Source organism: Beta vulgaris, chromosome 5 (assembly GCF_026745355.1).
Source record: "Beta vulgaris subsp. vulgaris cultivar EL10 chromosome 5, EL10.2, whole genome shotgun sequence".
Classification (NCBI taxonomy): Eukaryota; Viridiplantae; Streptophyta; class Magnoliopsida; order Caryophyllales; family Amaranthaceae; genus Beta; species Beta vulgaris.
This window is the reverse complement of record NC_079206.1, coordinates 56,420,763-56,441,378: the sequence shown is the minus strand read 5'-3', so window position 1 is coordinate 56,441,378 and position 20,616 is coordinate 56,420,763. Positions and strand designations below refer to the sequence as shown.

Here is a 20,616-nt window from a genome sequence, read left to right as displayed (position 1 = left end):
TTTTTTATGAGTGCCTCCTCTTGTTCCTTCATCGATCTCCTATAGTGCGTACGAGGTACGTGTCCAAAAGCCTTGGTATAGCCAACATTAACACCCCAAAACCGTAACAGCGACCGGATGATCTGGCTTCTCTCCAAGAGCCATAAAAAGGGCTCTCTGTTACGAACCGGAATGAACTCACCCTTGGCTTGCTTCTCCTTGTACTCCAACTGCCCAAAAAGCAAGTTAACAGTAATAATGTAGTTAATAAATGAAAAAATATTCATGTCAAACTAAAAGTTAATTATAATGATATACATACGTATTTGTCAGCTGCTTTCTTTGTTTCCTCATCTGGAATGAATCTCTGTTTAGTAACAGGATCTTTCTTATGCATCGCGCACCACCAATCATCACCCAGGTTAAAACTGGAGGAGACCGAGGAGGATGGTGTACTAGAAGACGATCCAGAATCAAAACTAGGTGGACTGAATTTCTCCTGCCTCCACAACTCTCTAGCATCTCCATAACTCCTCTGACCAAGTGGTGATGATGTGTGTTCTTCTTTGCGCTCTCAAGCGCCTTTTCTCGCTTTTTCTGCAAAATAAAAAAACACATTAAGTTAGTATAATATTATTTAAATCAATAAAACCAAGTTAATAATAAGAATACAAACTTACTATAGCATGATCTGACATCATCTTTTCTTTGAAAGTGGCCCAATCCTCCTTCTTGATGTGCTTGTATACGTCAGGCGGACTATCACCTAACTTCTCTTTCTTTGATCTAACTCTCGTCATTGTTATCCAGCCAGATACCAATTTGCTCTTAAAATCCCTCCATCTAACGTTCAGAGCAGACAAGTAGAGCTTCTTGTATCGAACCTCGTCGGGAAGGTGAAACATGTTCTGTTTTTCAAAATAGGCTAAAATGACTAATTTTGGTTCAAACTAGTCTATATGTTGTATTTGCAATCAAATCTACCTATAAATACATCAAACTAAGTGTATGATATGTTAGAGTTGTTTATGACTTAAACTAGCATGAAACAAGTCATTTTCATTCATTTGGGAAGAAAAAGGCCGAAATGGCCTAAAATGGCTAATTTTGGTTCCAACTAGTCTATATGTTGTATTTGCAATCAAATCTACCTATAAATACATCAAACTAAGTTATATGATATGTTAGAGTTGTTTATGACTTAAACTAGCATGAAACAAGTCATTTTCATTCATTTGGGAAGAAAAAGGCCCGAAATGGCCTAAAATGGCTAATTTTGGTTCAACTAGTCTATATGTTGTATTTGCAATCAAATCTACCTATAAATACATCAAACTAAGTTAATATATGTTATAGTTGTTTATGACTTAAACTAGCATGAAACAAGTCATTTTCATTCATTTGGGAAAAAAAGCCCCGAAATGGCCTAAAATGGCTAATTTTGGTTCCAACTAGTCTATATGTTGTATTTGCAATCAAATCTACCTATAAATACATCAAACTAAGTGTATATGATATGTTAGAGTTGTTTATGACTTAAACTAGCATGAAACAATTCATTTTCATTCATTTGGGAAGAAAAAGCCCCGAAATGGCCTAAAATGGCTAATTTTGGTTCCAAACTAGTCTATATGTTGTATTTGCAATCAAATCTACCTATAAATACATCAAACTAAGTTATATGATATGTTAGAGTTGTTTATGACTTAAACTAGCATGAAACAAGTCATTTTCATTCATTTGGGAAGAAAAGGCCCGAAATGGCCTAAAATGGCTAATTTTGGTTCAACTAGTCTATATGTTGTATTTGCAATCAAATCTACCTATATAATACATCAAACTAAGTTATATGATATGTTAGAGTTGTTTATGACTTAAACTAGCATGAAACAAGTCATTTTCATTCATTTGGGAAGAAAAAGGCCGAAATGGCCTAAAATGGCTAATTTTGGTTCAACTAGTCTATATGTTGTATTTGCAATCAAATCTACCTATAAATACATCAAACTAAGTGTATATAATATGTTTGAGTTGTTTACCATAGTGTCTGTCCACATCACATCCAACAAGGTACGAGAAATGTGTCTCCATGACCAGTTGATGTTCAGCTTCCGTATAGAAAGACCGATCCAAACACCATACTTGGCTCGCCATGGACCTAGTAAAGAAACAATTAAAAATCCAAATATGAAATTGTAATAAGCTAAGTATGATAAAATACATCTATTTACCTGTTGGTCTTCCCAAATATCGAACTCTAAGACCATATCTCCTGTGTTGTGGAGATTCATCGTGGGACCTCGTTTACTCTTGTGTTGCCTTTGGATTCCCACTTGACTTCTTCCCGCTCCCTGTGCACCATAATATGTAGTGGTCTGACCTGAACCTAAGAATCAAAATAAGAAAATTAAATTAGAGAACGAACAAGTAAATTACATAATGAATGTTTAAAAAATTGAAATAAACGCGAACCTGACGGGGGTGGCTGCCCATCACCTGTCACCTCAATGCCAAGTAAGGCATTCCTATCAGCCTCTAGCTCAAATCTCTCCATCCACGCATCTAACGCATCTGCTCACGATCACTGGCCTCTCCCTGGTCAGGCTCCTTTTCTGGGTGAAAAGGGGCATCAGAATCCGATGAATGCTCGCTCGAATCGTCACTAGCCATATCTGTAGCATATAGATAGAAACAAGATATAGTGTTAACGAAATTTAAAACAATATACATCATCACATCATTGTAACAAAATTCAAAACAAGCCAAATTACTCATATAGAACATTTTTTACCTTTAATTTTGGTCAATAGGTTGCTCAATGACTGTTATACCTTCTTGGTGATCCATTCGCATGTAACTATTTTCAGTATCAATCACATTCATCATATCGTCATTTGGATTGAGAAAGGGGGGATGTCATCAAACTTATCATATTCTTCTTCGTCGTCAACATCACCCACTCCTAAAATTCGCCTTTTACCATTAACAACAATGCACCACTGAGTGTCTACGGGATCAGATACATAGAACACTTGTTTTGCTTGCGATGCGAGGATAAAAGGTTCTTCAGTGTCACGCAGACGACTCATATTGACCAGAGTAAAACCGCACTCATCCTTTTGCAAACCACGTCTATTATCCGCCCACTTGCATCGAAAAATAGGCATAGTGAAGTCACAATAATCGAGCTCCCATATTTCTTGAATGATCCCATAATATGATTGTGTAGCATCAATCGGAGTTTTATCCTTTGCACTCGCATACTCCCTAGATGATGCAATCGTTGAAACCCCACAATTCTGGACCACCTTTGATTTCTTATCCTGACGTTCAGTGTAAAAGGTATAACTTGATATCATATCCTTCATAGGAGTTAAAATGTCACGTGGACCTATGCCAACCACTTAATTGTATCAGGTACATGATGGTTATTTGCAGACAATTCACCGATTACTTTATTGTGAAACCAGTCAATGAACGACCTGTTATGCTCATTCATCAATGCCCTCTCCCCTTTTGACGGATTTTTGTGACGCAATTCACGCATATGTCTTTCTAAGTATGGATTAACTTCAGTAACATGGTGCAACACAAAAAGATGAGCTTTATGCAACTCATCCAATGAAGGTGCAATATGTCGCATTCCGACCCACCTTTGCCTTCTAATCTACCCTCGTGTCTCGACTTTGGAAGACCTATCGTCACAGCCTTAGCAAAATAAGAAGAACAATATCCTCCAACCTCTTCGGCAATTGTTCCTTGAATAATACTCGCCTCTGGTCTTGCTGGATTCTTCACTTTCTTTTTCAAAGAACCCATATGTCTCTCAAAAGGGTATGCCCATCTTAAAAACACAGGACCACACAGCTTAATCTCCCTTACCAAATGAAGGACTAAGTGAACCATAATGTCAAAAAAAGAAGGTGGAAAATACATCTCAAATTGACAAAGTGTGATCACCACCTCATTTTGCAAAGCATCCAACCTATCAGGATCAAGTACCTTGTTGCATATGGTATTGAAAAATGAACACAACCTCGTGATAGCAAGTCTGACATGTTTTGGAAGAATCCCGTATTGCAATCGGCAAAAACACTTGCATCATCACATGACAGTCATGAGATTTCAACCCAATTAATTTCAGATCAGTCATGGAAACAAGTCTTCTCATGTTAGATGAGTATCCAGTGGGAACCTTAATACCGTATAAACACTCACAGAACAATCGTTTCTCTTTCCTAGACAATGTATAGCAAGCTGGAGGCAAATACGTTGTTGTTCCCTTTCCTTTCTTAGCCTTTTCCTTAACCTTTGGCCATAAATTAGGCCGAATCTTCAATTTCTCCATATCTCTACGAACCTTAAGACCATCCTTAGTCTTTCCTGGCATATTCAACAGAGTACCGATAATTGCATCACAAACATTTTTTTCAATATGCATTACGTCGAGACAATGTCTAACTGGTAATATTTCCAATAAGGAAGTCTCCAGAATATAGACTCTTTTTTCCAAACGACACCATCGTCTTCCGAAGGTTTAACCCCTTACCAAATATTGTTCCCATCCCCTTAACACGATTATAAACTTCTTTTCCAGTTAACGGTATAGGAGCTGGACCATTTTCAACAAACCCGTTAAATGTGCTTTTTTCTTTCGATATGGATGAGAACTATGTAGGAATTGCCTATTAATGATATAGACATGTTTCCCACAATGTGGCAAATGTGTAGCCTCCATGCCATTCTCACAAATGGGACATGCCTTTTTCCCTTTGACCTTATACCCGATAAATTCCATAAGCAGGATAATCATTTATAGTACAGAATAGCATAGCACGAAGCCTGAAATCTTCGTTAGAATACGCATCAAACACCATAACACCTTCTCCCACATCTTTTTGAGATCTTCGATGAGAGGTGCAAGATATATGTCTATATCATTTCCCGGCTGCTTAGGCCCAGAAATTAAAAGAGACAACATAATATACTTCCGCTTCATGCACAACCATGGAGGAAGATTATATATCACTAAAAGAACAGGCCAAGTGCTATGTTGACTACTCAAAGTACCGTAAGGATTCATTCCGTCCGTACACAATGCAAGTCTCAAGTTCCTAGCTTCCTGACCAAAGTCTCTATATCTGGAATCGATAGCTTTCCATTGAGGAGAATCTGCTGGATGCCTAAGCATCCCATCTTTCTTTCTGCGATCAGCATGCCATCTTAGGTTTTGTGCATCTTCTTTAATAGAAAAGAGCCTCCTAAACCTTGGCACAACTGGAAGATACCACAACACTTTCGCAGAAGGCCCAGTATTGCCCGGTCCGGGACAACCCCATCCGGCAATTTGTAGCGGGACTTACCACACCTCGGGCATTCATAAAGGTCCGCATACTCATTTCGATACAACATGCAATCATTCGGACATGCATCGATGCGCTCATATTCCAAACCCAAAGGACACATTAATTTTTTGGCATAATAGGTAGATTTTGGTAACAAATTACCCTCAGGAAACATATCATGTAAAGCTTCTAAGAGTTCTGTAAAGCCTACATCAGTCAAATTATGTTTCGCTTTTATGTTGAAAAGAGTTAAAATCCCACTCAATTGAGTGTATTTTGTACACCCTGGATAAAGGGGTTTCCCAGCAGCTTCAGACAAACTGTCAAACACTCGTGGCGCTCATTAAAATGGTCACGAGCCCCTTCCAACATCTCACCTATTCGATCACCAAACTCTTCATCCTCAGTGTCACTATTATCTCCGTTGTCATTTTCATCACCTACTACATCATCGCCTTCAATCCTAACATGATCTTCTACCACAACTTCATTCTCAACCCCGACATTCGACGTATCAATTTATAATGAATTACTAATGCCAACATCAACATTAACCCTATCCTGAGTATATTTTCCCTGCTCACCATGCCATAACCAAATATAATACTCAGCCCTAAATCCACGACGGATAAGATGATCCCTTATGGTCCTAATATCAGAAATCATATTCACATTGTAGCAATCAACACATGGACAATAAATCTCAGCCTCGCAAGTAAGTTGTTGATGTTCTACAGCACGTTTACAAAACTCATTCACACCTTCTACGAACTCCAACGTATTCCGCTTTCCATACATCCAACTTCGATCCATTTCTAAAAACCCCAACACATACATATATACAAATTATTATCAATTTAAAATTCACATAACTCCAACACATACAACAAACTAATATTCAATGCATATGCTTCCATTGGGTCCTTATCACTCCAACCTAACCCATCCTTAAACGTCCATTCCCACTAGTGAATGCATGTATCATCTTTGATTCTAAGTAAAATTCGGCAGCATTTCCCTACAGTTCTCCAAGTACACGATAAAGATAATTGTTTATCTTATATGTACCCGGAGAACAAATTTGGGAAATGACTAACCGTATTTCACTTAGAATCAAAGAATCAACACACATTCACCACCTAAGTGAGATGTGACGTTTAAGAACAGTACCAAAACGGGGACTATTCAAGACTTACTCCTAATGAGTAAGTCTTGAATGGGTATCTAGGCAATATGATGTACATAAAAACAATCGCATTCTAGCGATTCCAAATATTCACCAAACAATAATCGCATTCAAGCGATTTCAAGTTATCATCAAACAACAAATACCAAACCATTCCTTAGATTTCCCTTCCCCTCCATTGGTAAGTCTATCAATATAAAGGCATTGCATTCATATCAATTTAAACAAAGAATTACAAAAACAAATCCCGTATAACATATTAGGGCATACAAAAACTAAAGCAAAATTATCACAAAATCAGTTTTTAATACTCAAATCTTATAACTAAGCATATATATACTTTATACTAATCATTTTAAACTACAATTTAAGCCAAAAATTTATTAAAACACTAATTAAGAAAAATTTACAAAAAAACTAACCTAAGATGACAAAACGGCGAGGAACAATGTTGAATGCACCGGAAATTCGGAGGAGAGGCGCCGGAGGAGTAGTGCCAGAGGACAAGCACCGGAAAACGAAGGGGGGAGTGAATATTTAAGCCAAAAATTTATACCGGAAAACGAAGGGGCTGAAGCAACGAAGGAGAGAGGCGGCGGAGGAGAACTGCAGGATCGAAACGCCGGAAAACGAAAGGGGGACGCCGGAATGTTGTTGCGAAATCGCCGGAAGACCGAACGTGTCGCCGGAGGAGAGAGAGAAAGAGTGAGGGGGTCGAAAGTCTGAGAGAGTACTGTGAGAGAGTTTGAGAGACTGAGAGAGTTTGAGAGTGTGAGGGTAGAGTTTGAGAGTACTGTGTGGGGGTCGAAATAATTTTTTATTATATTGCTGCGGTTCCACGTGGAAACCGCAGCAATATTCGCTGCTACTGCAATCTGAGCATCCCCTAGTAACAACCTTTTGCCAAAATGATATTGTAAAAGTATATAGGAAATCATACAGATTAGTAAGGTAAACCAAATCCCAGAGGTCATCTGCTATAACGCCTACCACATTGAGTGCATAGACCTTTCTGTCAGAATTTAAATCATATATATTAGTATATCATGTGTTTCTTTTTGAATCAATAAATTCCTTGATATATAAAAAGGGTCAGAAATATAGTGTCATGGAATAGTATTTCATTCATGAATTGTAGAGCTGAAAAAATATGATAAAATTCTTGGAGTAGTATATCATTCATGATTTGTAGAGCTTAAAAAATATGATAAAATCTTGGAGCAGACAAAAATAAATAGAGAGAGAACAACTAATATAGGTGTATAAATAAGGCATGAAGTAGCGAGCAGCTTACAGAGCAGTAATACGGCAGATAGTGTTGTCATTATAACTACAATCGCATTTGATGAAGGGGTTATAAGCAGCTTCATCAATTTCAATAAAAGGATCAATGGCCGCCTCAGAGCATGGATCTCCAGTTGTATTCCACTGTTTCGTGTTTGCACGCCTCTCTCTATAATTTTTTTCAGATAAAATCATAAATAGGCAATAATTCTCCCTGTAACTCTTAGAGTCCAACCCATCCTTCACTCAAATTTATCACAAACACTTCATCGTCTTCAAACTCTCAATTTCACCTTTTATTTCCTCTGCAATTCTACAACTATGGCTGTGAAACTAGAAATAGGGCACTACAAGAATGAATGGCAATTGCGACCAACTTTTACGACCGTGCGGAAATACGGTCGTAAAAAGGTACCAATTACGTCGAGTTTTGAAAGCCGTCGTAGATATTAAGGTTATTTTGCGACGAGTCTTAAATTTGGTGGTAAACGTTAAATCCTGGTCGTAAAAAGTATGAAATTGTGCGAAAAAACTTGAGCGGGAGCTTTCCCGGTTTCATAATTCTTTTACGTCCATATAATTAGTAACTACAACGGAAGCAACGGTTGCAAAAGACTATTAAGGTCAAAAAATATCATTAGTTTATTAATCCCCAAAAATTAAAAAAAACCCTACACCACTGTTGCATTGCGGTTCTTCTGAGCTTCTTCACTCGCGAACTCCTCTGTTCGTCCCAATTCCTCCAATTGGTGATCGTTTGTTCAGATTATCTGGTAAGGTTCTCCATCCTTCATGCTATAAAGCCAAAATCAGATGTTCTCTTTTGTTTTTGTTCGCCTGAATTGACGGTCTTCATGTTTTTATTGTTCTCGAATTGGATTCCTCCCCTTGGCGAGAAGAACTAGCGTTTCTTGGACTGGATTCAGGGCATCAGTTTCAGGGGAATTAGGTATTATTCTTCCAGTTTCAAGGCATAATTTTAATTTAAATATTTTCATAATCTTGGCTGGTATTATGTTCGTTTAAGATTTTATTAGAATTTGGCTGGTATTATGTACGTTTGGTTTTATTAGAATTTCATTAAACGAGCATAATGTTAATCATAATGTTAAATCTTAAACTGGAAGAACGTACAATTGTCGAATTTGGCTGGTTTTATGTTCGTTTGGTTTGATTTTATTAGAATTTGAGTATGATTAATATAACGCAAGATGATAATCTGTTAAATCATTTACTCTTCCTCGGTTACTGATTTTGATGAATCTGTTAAATCATCAAGAGTAATCAGCAGCTTCTGTTAAATGATTACCTTTTAACAGATTGTCAAGATTCTTCTGTGATCATTTCCAAGCTTATGTTTTACTCTTCTTCTGGTACCGATTCACGCCAGCCTTCTTAGTTTCTGCGATTATTTTACTTTCTCCAAGAGCAATGCGTATAGCAACATCATTTTAATTTCTATTACAAGATTCTTTAATGATGGAACCTAAGCTATTAAATTGTAGGAGTGAAATGGGATCTGTGATAGCTAATAATCATGATCATGGGACTATGGGAATTTAGTTGTAGAATTAGTTAGTTGTAAAATGTAAACTAATAATTTGGTAAACCGAGATTGTCCTGCTCATTGTCCAGCTCGTAGAGTGATGCACTATTCTGAATTTTATATGACATATATATGGTAAGTGCAGGGATATTTTAAAAGGGAAGGTGTTTACAAAAGCTACTAAATTATATTTCCATTTGTGTTGTGTCTCTTTTCTAGTTGGCAATATTTAATATCTTATATACCAAGCTATACTACTAATGAGAGGCAATACTTATGTGCTTGTTGTCTTTTACTTTCCTTTCTGCTTTAACTTGGTCATGCAGGTACAAAAGTGCATAAAGAAATAACCCACATGATATAAGTATATTATATAAGTATATTCTTGAGGTTTCTAGGTTCTAACTGACATGTTATTCGAGGTTAATTATTTGCTAACACTTGGATTTGGATTTTGTCGTAGGTAGTATACCAACAATTAGGGGTTGTGTCGTGATCTTTCGTGTAGTCTCCTCTTTTGCGTGTTTGACAACAATCTTGCACACTACACATAGTCCTGACATATTGGGAAGGTAAATTATTAGATTCTTTTTAATATTCATGCTTCGTTTATAATTTTAAACCATAGATATTCTCCATTTATGAAATTAGATACTTTATCATCTTATTATAAAAAAACATTACATGTGTTTGTTCAGAATACAATGGCATCTTGTAAGGAGTGGATGAAACTTTCCCGAAATGATCGTTTGAATGTTGCATATGAATTAGGTGTTGAAAACTTTTTAAAATATGCATTTGAAAAGTCGGGAGAAATAGAAAAGATTAAATGTCCTTGTGTAAAATGCTCGAATGCATCATTTCAATCTCTAAATATGGTCAAAGATCACTTATTAACTTATGGAATCATCGAGGGTTATACATTTTGGTATCACCATGGGGAAAGAGTTGGGGAGGATACCTTTGAATCACAATCTAGTGAAGAAGTAGGAGATGATGAGTTACTAGATGCTGATAACGAAAATGAGATGGATACAATACTTAGGGATTTTTTTCCTAATTGTAGTGGTTTTGCTGAAAATGACTCCTCTAGTGAATTACGGGTTGAAGATCCGAATGATGACGCTAAGAAATTCTTTAGATTGTTTGATGATATGCAAAAGCCATTATTTCAAGGTGCTAAGTCCTCAAGATTGTCAACAATTGTTAACTTGCTTCATATTAAAACTCTTGGGAGCACTAGTACAGAAAAGGCAATTTGCGTCGGATGTGAGGCGCCTATTTGCGTCGGACCCTTGTACGACGCCAAAGCCCTCGACGCAAATGACTAAGAAACGATCTGCGTCGTATATGGAAACGACGCAGATTAAGTAGTTATTTGCGTCGCACGTTATATACGGTGCGACGCAGATGAGGCTGCCCAGCCAACATAGAGCTGTAATGTGCGTCGCACATCTCCTAGGGTGCGACGCAGATGACTGATTTGCGTCGCACCTTGGGATACGTGCGACGCAAATTGATAGTTTTTTTTTAAAAAAAAATATTTTTTTTTGAGAGGGAAAAGAAAATTATTACAGAAACGTTCATGACTGGAAATCAATGAAGGATATGTTCTGTTGCAAACGCAATAATAACCAGATAAAATGATATACAAAAAACCGAATACAACTCCACAACAATAAAATAAAATTACAGAAAAAAGAATACATAAATTATAGAAAATCAATTAAATAAAATTACAGATATACAACTCCACAACAATAAAATCGATATACAAAAATATGGGAGTGAACTGAAAAAAACTCAAAAAAACCAATAATATTGTCGATATTTCAGATGGCGGTGCAAAGGAGATCGTTCATGACCGGAAAACCTTCATCGGACAAGCCTGAAAACGAATAAACAAAAAATTTAAGATCTGAAAACGAGAAAAGGAATTTCATAACTAAAAATTTGAAAGAAAATCCTAGATCTGAGAAATAAACCCTAGAGGCGCCAAAGAAACGAACTTCTAGAAGTGAAATGCTGAGATCTATTTGAGATCTGAAAACGAGAAAACGATTAAACGAGAAAACGAGAAAACGAGAAAACGATTAATCGAACGAACTTCTACAACGAGAAAAAAAATGAAATACCTGATCGATTAAAGATCTGAAAACGAGAAAACGATTAAACAAACGAAACACGAAATACCTGATCGATTTTATCGGTGCCAAAGAAAAAAATGAAATGCTGAGATCTAAATTCTGAGATCTAAGTTCTGAGATCGGTGCCAAACAAACAATGAAATGCTGAGATGATCGGTGCCAAAGAAACGAACTTCTAGAAGTGAAACGAACGAACTTCTAGAAGTGAAACGAACCAACTTCGACCGATTTCATCTGAGATGATGAAGTTCGACGAATGAAAGAGAGAGAGAGAGAGAAGATCTTCGATGCATATTACGGAGGAGAATTACAGTTGAGTGAGGGAGAGGGAGAGGGAGAGAGAGAAGGAGGGAGATGAAACGGCTGGAGATGAAAATGAAATGACTAATTAGGTTAAGTGAGGGAGAGGGACGCGTTTTTAGGATTTGGGCCCAATGTGCGTCGGATGGTGGACTGGGTGCGACGCACATTAGGCTCAATCCCCCACTTGACAAGCTTAGTATGCGTCGCACGCGGAGCTAGGTGCGACGCACAAAGGTAATTTGCGTCGCACTTACATACGGTGCGACGCATATTGCTCGTATGCTGATATGAATATTGATGTTTTGTGTCGAATGTTCTTTGTCATGCGACGCACAAAGGTAATTTGCGTCACTTCCGTGTATGTGCGACGCAAATTCGGGGACGCAAATCATCCTTTTTCTACTAGTGGAGGTGGAGTAATGACTCATTTACTATGTTATTGCAATACTTGAAAGATCATTTGTTACCAAAAGACTCAACTCTTCCTACTTCCTATTATGATGCAAAGAAGACCACTAAAAATTTAGGGCTTTCATATAAAAAGATTGATGCTTGTGTTAACGGTTGTATGTTGTTTTGGAAAGATGATGAACAATTAGAATATTGCAAAATTTGCAATGCTTCTAGGTGGAAGCAAGGTAAGAATAGTGGGGAAATTAGAATGAAGGAAAATGGTAAAAGAATACCTGAAAAGGTCCTCCGATATTTTCCGCTTAAGCCAAGACTTCAACGTTTGTTCATGTGCTCTAAGACAGCTCATCATATGAGATGGCATCATGAAAGGTCTGTCAAAGATGGGGTTATTGAGCACCCCGCAGATGGGAAAGCATGGCAACATTTTGATGAGAAATATGCACCTTTTTCTTCTGAATCTCGTAATGTTAGGTTAGGGCTTATAAGTGATGGATTTAATCCCTTTTCTAATGTTGCAAAACCGTATAGTATTTGGCCTGTGATGCTAGTTCCATACAATTTGCCTCCTTCGATGTGTATGAAACCTTCTAGTATGCTATTATCAATGCTTATACCTGGTCCAAAGGGTCCTGGCGATGCTATTGATGTATATTTGCAGCCTTTGATAGAAGAGCTTAAAGAGTTGTGGGAAGTTGGTGTTGAAACTTATGATGCATCAAAAAAAGAAAATTTCAAAATGCGTGCGGCTTTGCTGTCAACTATCAATGATTTTCCTGCTTATGCAATGTTATCTGGATGGAGTACTAAGGGGAAGAGAGCATGTCCCTGTTGTCATAAAGAAACTTCTTATATGTGGTTACCTAACTGTTTTAAGCATGTCTATATGCGTCATCGACGTTTTCTTCCTATTAATCACCCATGGCGAAGGAAGAAAGATGTGTTTGGAAAGAAAGAAAAAGGAGAGATACCTAAGCCATTATCAGGGGAGGAAGTTCTTGAACAAGTCAGAGATCTTGAAGGTATATGTTTGTCCAAAGATCCCACTAAGAAGACGAAAGTGTCACATAAGATAAGAGGCGATAATTGGAATAAGAAAAGTATTTTCTTTGAATTGCCTTATTGGAAAACACTTTTATTACGATATAATTTAGATGTAATGCACATTGAAAAGAACATATGTGATATTATTCTGGGAACCATCATGAACATTAAAGGACAAACTAAAGACACAGCTAATTCTCGTTTTGATATGAAGGGATTAGGTATAATGCCAAAGCTACATCCTATTTCAAAGGGTGACAAAATTGAATTACCCCCCGCACCATACACACTATCTAAGAGTCAAAAAGAGATACTATGTCGTTTTCTAAAAGAGTTGAAAGTTCCCGATGGTATTCTTCTAATATTTCTCGATGTGTAAATGTAAAAGATTGTAAGATTTCAGGATTGAAGAGTCATGATTGCCACGTCCTGCTACAAAGCATACTTCCTCTTGTGATTCGCGGCCTTTTGGTGAAAGATGTATCTGAGCCTTTAGTTGAGCTATGTCAGTTTTTCGGTGTGCTCTGTGCTAGATCTATGCAAGTTGAACATCTAGAGAAAATCAAAGCCCAAATTCCTTTAACGCTTTCTAAGTTGGAAGCATGGATGCCTCCTTCTTGTTTTGATGTCATGCTTCATTTAAGTGTCCACCTAGCTGATGAGGTAATTATTGGCGGTCCTGTCCATTTTCGTTGGATGTATCCAGGGGAACGATATCTCCATAAACTCAAGTTATATGTGCGTAATAAAGCACGTCCAGAGGGCTCAATAGCGGAGGGTTATATTGTTGATGAGTGTATGACTCTATGCTCAAGGTACTTAGATGACGTTGAAACAAAATTTAATCGTCTTGAGCGTAACTGTGATGGTGATGATGATACCGCCAGGAAACTATCTATATTTTCTCACCCTGGAAGGCCCTTAGGGGGCGGAAAAACCAACAATTTGGACGTGTATGAAAGAGAGCAGGCTCACATCTATGCTTTAAAGAATTGCAGTGAAGTTGACCCATTCTATAAGTGAGTAGTTAGAACATTTGTTTGATGTTTCAGATGTTTTATTTATTTATTTATTTATACTAATTTACTGTCCAACATAGAGAATATGCTGAAATGATAGCACATGAAGGAGTTGAACTTTCCCAACATCAACGAGATGTGAACTTTGTGAATTGGTTTAGAAAAAAAGTAAGTTTTCATTTCCGGACAAGATTTATCTTTGACTTTGATAATTTGAGATTGCATTTTGATCATATGTGTATTTTCCAGGTTGAAAAGTTGGACGAACAAAAAGCATGTCCTTATGGGGAAGATTTCTATCTTTAGCACGTGGTCCTATATACAGTTCTAGGTCTTTTAGTGGTTATGTCACTAAGGGATTTAGGTTTCATACATTACACCGTGATAGAAACTTGAGAACACAAAATAGTGGAGTAGTGGTGTTGGGTGATACTGGTGAGGAAAAAGAGGCCTTAGACTTTTATGGGGCATTGACAGAAGTAATTAGACTAGAGTATTTGGGGGTAATTACGTTGTATTTTTCCGGTGTGATTGGTATGATGTGCTTGATTCTAAGAATGAATTAATGTGGACAAATTTGGGTATGTTAGTGTTGATACACAACGGAACCTAAAAACAGATGAACCCTTTGTGCTAGCTAGCCAAGTGTCACAAGTGTTCTATGCAACAGATATTGTAAAAAAAGGTAACTGGCGTGTTGCAGTTAAGACAAAACCTCGAGTTACATATGAGTTGGCAGTGGAGAAAGACAACGATTCTCAAAGCATGGAAATCTTAGATGATGCCGAGGATGCGTATCAAGAAGTGAATCTTTTGGCTTTGTTGCATCTGCATCGGCATACACGCATAACGAGATGAATGATGAAAACAGGGTTGACATGGAACCTGAGATTGTTGAGATCGTTGATGCTGTGGTAGTGAAGAAACGAAAGAGAAAAACTTAGAGATCCTTAAAATATTCTGCTTTTAAGATGGATTATTATGAGATTGCAATATTTCTTTATTTTTCTTTTTGAACAAAATAATATCTAAATAGTGTTTTGGAAGGTTATGTTGCTTAGAAATAGTTGACAAGAGCTAATGTTGAAATAATTTATTAGTTCTTGCCTATATATTGGTGCTTAAAGTACTACTTGCTAAAATAAAATGGCACAACTTTGAGATTTTAGTATTCATCATGTGGTAAATCAATGGAATTTCATAAGTACTTGACACTTGCATTTATAATTTGATATTTGCATCGTAATATATATATCTAAGTGTTATTGGCCATATTCATTAGGCTCGTGTACCGTCTAGGGGAATTGCACACTCAATTTATGTTGCTGGTAGCCTGGTAAGTGATTTAACGTGTTTGATGTGGCTTATTATTTCAGCGTCACGACTGAGGTAGAGGTTTCATAATGTTTCTAACAAGTTCAACACTTAATCAGGCCTCTCTTAGCTTCTTCAACGGCTTATTCTTCTGATCCTAGTTCCACGCTGTCATTGACCAAGAGTTCCATCCCTCTGGTTTCAGTCATCCAGGTTAGATTTTCCGCCCTTCTCTCCTGGTGGTTGTCCATGTTTCAATTGCACAAGTACTCAATGCTTCATTCTATGGGTTTAGTATTATTCGGAAACAATACTAATATGAGATTTATAATTGGATTTTTTATTGTGATCAACTATTATGAAGGGCCTTCAACTGAACTTATATTATATTCTTTATTTGGAAAGAGGGTGAGGGTCATGAGTAATATTTTTTCACAATTATTGATTATTTTTGGGATTTTGGTTAAGTTTGGTGCTTTGAGGTACACTTGACTGTAAAATGAGGATTTTTGGGGCTGCATGAAAGGGGTGTGTGTGTGCAGGGGCTGTAAGAGGGGGTGGGTGTGCAGGGCTGTAAGAGGGGGTGGGTGTGCAGGGCTGTAGGAGGGGGGTGTGCAGGGTTGTAGAAGAGTGTGTGGCTGTAGGAGGGGGGTGTACAGGGCTGTAGGGGGGGGGGTGTGTGCAGGGGATGTAGAGGGGGTGTGTGTGCAGGGCTGTAGGAGGGGTGGGTGTGCAGGGATGTAGGAGGGGGGTGCAGGGTTGTAGAAGAGTGTGTGGCTGTAGGAGGGGGGTATACAGGGCTGTATGAGGGGGGGGTGTGCAGGGGCTGTAGAGGGAGTGTGTATGCAGGGCTGTAGGAGGGGGTGGGTGTGCAGGGCTGTAGGAGGGGGGTGTGCAGGGTTGTAGGAGAGTGTGTGGCTGTAGGAGGGGGGTGGACAAGGATTCCATGCCTTTTCGAAGCATCAGTGTACGACATTGGTATATAAGATCATCCTGCTCCTGTATTCTGTAAAGAACCCATTTGATTCTCACATCATATACTCTACAAGGGACCTCGAGGGATTTCTTTGATGGAGGTGTTCCATGCCACGTCCATCAAGCCGAAAGGCTTTCTGGTCCTGAACTCTCAATAACAGCATGACCACACACCAAACAGCCTTGGCCCTGCTACTATATGTTAGGCTTAGGCACCACTGTGCTACTAAATCCCAGCTGTACCTGTCTCAACATTCATAACCCAGCTGTACCTGTCTCAACATTCATAAGAGCGAGGTTCAACTTATGAATGAGATAAGGCATGCACGCACTCACAGCCACGTATACAAAAATAAACAAATAGACAAACAGGCAGATTTCTTACTCTTTTATTTAGAACTCAGCTCTCCAATAGGCTGCCACATGATTAGGGAAGAGGAAGCTAATTATCTTTCAAACTTTCAACTAGATCTTGTGAGGAATATATTTATATATCTTGCTGTTTTTTCCCACCTGCTTCACTTCTCAATCTCATACAAGATGCAGTCAATTCTCCCTTCCCTGGTTATTAATGGGCTTTGTTTCACTTGAGTTGTGTTCTTTTTTTTACTTTTTGAGTTTTAGTGATAGATTCTTCTCGTTTCATCTGGTTCATGTGAATTGGAAGCAACAGTTAACTAAATCAAGCATTTAAAGGCAGTAACATAAAATTGAGATGGAAATCAATATAATGCCGTTTGATTTGCCAGGAGGGTAGTAAATTTAAGTGTCTTCAAATATCTTAGCTCCAATTATTAAAACAATTTTTTGAGCAATTTTAATTCACATGTTGAGGATTTTAATGCTTTATCAAGAGCAAAGTAGCACTCTTAATTAGGATTCCGAATGGCAGGGAAACGTTCTGGACTGAATGTCCTTTCTGTGCAATTCAACCTGAGAATTGAAAGAAGATTATATTAGTATAAATATCGATACCTAATATGATGGGCACTTCAAAATCAGGCTTTTGAAAAGGATAATTAGTCCCATGTTTCGGATAGATTATAAAAGCATCATGTCCTTTTACTTCTCTTGTCCTGCTATCATAGTAATTATAAATAAACTTTGTTCTGTCAGAATAGACTTTGTTCCGCAGAGTCTAGTGTAGGTTGCTTTTTTCACCTATATCCAAAATGCAAGAATCATAGAGTTTTAATTTTGTTTTCCTGATTGTTTATTCTATAGGAACTGCATTTTATTACTTATTATTGTAGCAGACATGTACATACAGAAATCGAAAAAGAGTAACTGCAGAACAGTGAACTTTGAGTTTCAGAAAACTAACCAAAATCATTGCTAAATAGTTTTCCAGATTACAACTACAATGACTACACCAAAAGTTTCATATTTACATAGTTTTCCAGATTACAACTACGCCACTAACCAAAAGTAATACATGGACATGTTAAGTTTTCGTAAAGTCATAATGACACTAGGTGGGAAGAAGAACATATTTCTGGCACTTGGAATACTTGGTAAAAACCGTGGCAAAGGATTAAAAGCTACATTATTTTCGAGTGTGAATGCAAAACTCCCTTCTTCGTCCACTGTAGGTGAAACAATTACTTCCCCTAGGGTCACAAACCATGTACATGCTACTTCCTACCTTCAAATTTAAATGTAACTAATGCAAGCCAAATGAACCAACGGCCTACTAATGAGGAAATGGAAAAGGAGCCTACTTCTTTTCCTTCAACTTTATCTCTTGATGAGGAATAACCATGATGATTTCTTCAAAATCCATCAATAATGATGCAATTAGTAAGTTTCTTGATCAAAGTTCTTCACAAGATGCCTTGGGGATCCAGGAGGAAGGTATGAAATTAACTTTGAACATCAAATTGTTATAATTCAAGCTTTAATTCTTTATATCCCATTAATGATTTTTTGTTGCTTTATGGAAGTATCCACCCCTACGGTTAGGAAGAGAAATAGGAGACCGGATGCAAAGCCAAGGGGTGTTAACAAGTGCAAGAAAGTGGGAAATCTTAAAGAAGGTGAGAAATTAGAGGTGAATTTTTATAACAGTGGTCCAGTTGGAGACAATCATAAGGAAATGACAAGGCACATGGGCAAAATTGTTCGAGATCGCTTAATTTGTCCAGTTAGAGTGCATTCATGGAACGAGATAAATGATAGTGCAAAGGAGCATATGTGGCAATTAGTTGTGGTAATGCTAACTTTGACCTTTATATCGCAATACCGTAATTGCATACACAGCTTTGTTTTCATTAATTTGTGTTCCAAATTTGTTCTTTTGCAGAACAAATTTGCAGGAAATGGCTTTGAGTTGGACCGTACAATAACCCTCTACCATTTGAAAAGATTGTGGCAAAATTGGAGAGGGATCTTGATGCAGAATTCAATAATCAAAAAAGGTGGTGCAGAAAATGCATTAAAAGAAACGCCAAATGATCTAACAAAGGAGGATTGGGAGTGGTTGGTGAAAGAGCATTTTACAAGTTCCAATTTCAAAGTATGTCATTTTCTTAATGTTTAGCATTTTAGTATGTCATTTTTGTAATGATTAACAACTCTTTTCCTTAATAAAGGTTTAATTACTAACATATACTTTGTGGTTGTAGAAAGTTAGTTCTAGAAATTCCGGAAACAGAGGACATTTAACAATGCCTCATCGCACTGGTAGCATGCCATTCAGACAAGTAATTTGGGATGATATGGTAAGATTTTTAATTTATAATCTTTTCTTTATATAATGCTCCTTTGATGGTTTGATTATTTTATATGAAGGGAGGTAAAGAAGGGAAGGAACCGCCGCCAATATCAGCTGTTTTTAAGAGGACAAGGAAAAGGAAATCTGGAAATTTAGATGAAGACGAGGATGGCAAATATGTATGTAATATTTTCACAAATGTTCTAAAATGTTCAAAATAATGTTTATGTGAGCTTACAATAAACTTTTCTTTTTTGTGTTTTATTATTTTAGAATGAGATAGTTGACGTTGAGAAAGAGAATCCATCTCTATCACACTTTGAAGTTGTCGAAAAATGCTTTGGGGAACAAGATCGTGGTAGCGTTGTCTGCTTTGGTTTTGGTGTAACACCTAAAGATGTAAGAGGGTCTTTACCTAGTAGAGCTGAACTTATGGCACGTATCCAAGAGAAGGAACGAGAAAATGTTGATCTTAACAAAAAAATAGATGAAATAAAGGAGGACTACAGCAAAAAAATGAATGATATGGCCTCACAATTAAGCATGTTAATAGAAGCTCATATTCAACGAACTAGTGGTCAGGACCAAGCTATGCATAACGTTTCAGGTTACTACACTTTCTAACCTTTAAATTAAATGTTTCTGATTTGCTTCAACATATGGTTTGTGAAATATTACTGAGTGATACAAAATGTTTGCATCATTTCAAAGAAGGGTGTTGCTCTTGTGGGGATTATTGGTATTGTAAATAAGAGTAACTTGGCGACCCATTTGATTTTGTGGATTAGCTGACAATCTGAATATTTCCACAATGTGAAGTATTTGAGGCTATGGCAGTAAGTAATATTTGAATGGTCTTTACATTTAATTTGTATCTTTTTTTTTTCTTAAAAGTTGGTTGATAATTTAGAGTAAGTAATATATATATACATTCAGTGGGATTTTGGGGTTTATGGCAGTAGTGTTTGGTAAGAAATTGGTATTTTGTTGACATTTTGTAGTTACCTGACTTACCTATTTCTATCTAGACTTTGATCTAATTATTTGAATGGTCTCTCTTGCAATGTCAAAGTATTTAACCTTGATTCTTGTTTTTTGTAAAGTGGCTCTTCCTTTAAATATCTGGACTAATTTTTTTTTCATTGTTAGTTACTTAGTTATACTTCTACTTTGTCTGTTGTGCGTTAAAAATTTATATATTGTATAATTTGTTACCTTTTATTTTAGGGGCTTAGTAGCGAGGCGACTCGTGATTGGACAAAACTAATAGTAGCAATGACACGTGGAGGAGATTACGTGAAACTTGAGTTGGAATGATATGGACTAACATTGCGGGTTATGACATTTTCT

The 20,616-nt window shown here is 37.2% G+C and overlaps 1 protein-coding gene across 1 annotated transcript; it reads left to right on the top strand.

The window, feature by feature from the left end:
• The first annotated feature begins 10,044 nt into the window (after positions 1 to 10,044).
• On the top strand, positions 10,045 to 14,268 carry LOC130591463 (uncharacterized). Its single transcript, XM_057394787.1, has 3 exons — positions 10,045 to 10,516; positions 12,375 to 13,466; positions 13,634 to 14,268. The coding sequence occupies exons 1-3, from the start codon at positions 10,045 to 10,047 to the stop codon at positions 14,266 to 14,268; spliced, it is 2,199 nt and encodes a 732-aa protein (XP_057250770.1).
• Positions 14,269 to 20,616: the final 6,348 nt, after the last annotated feature.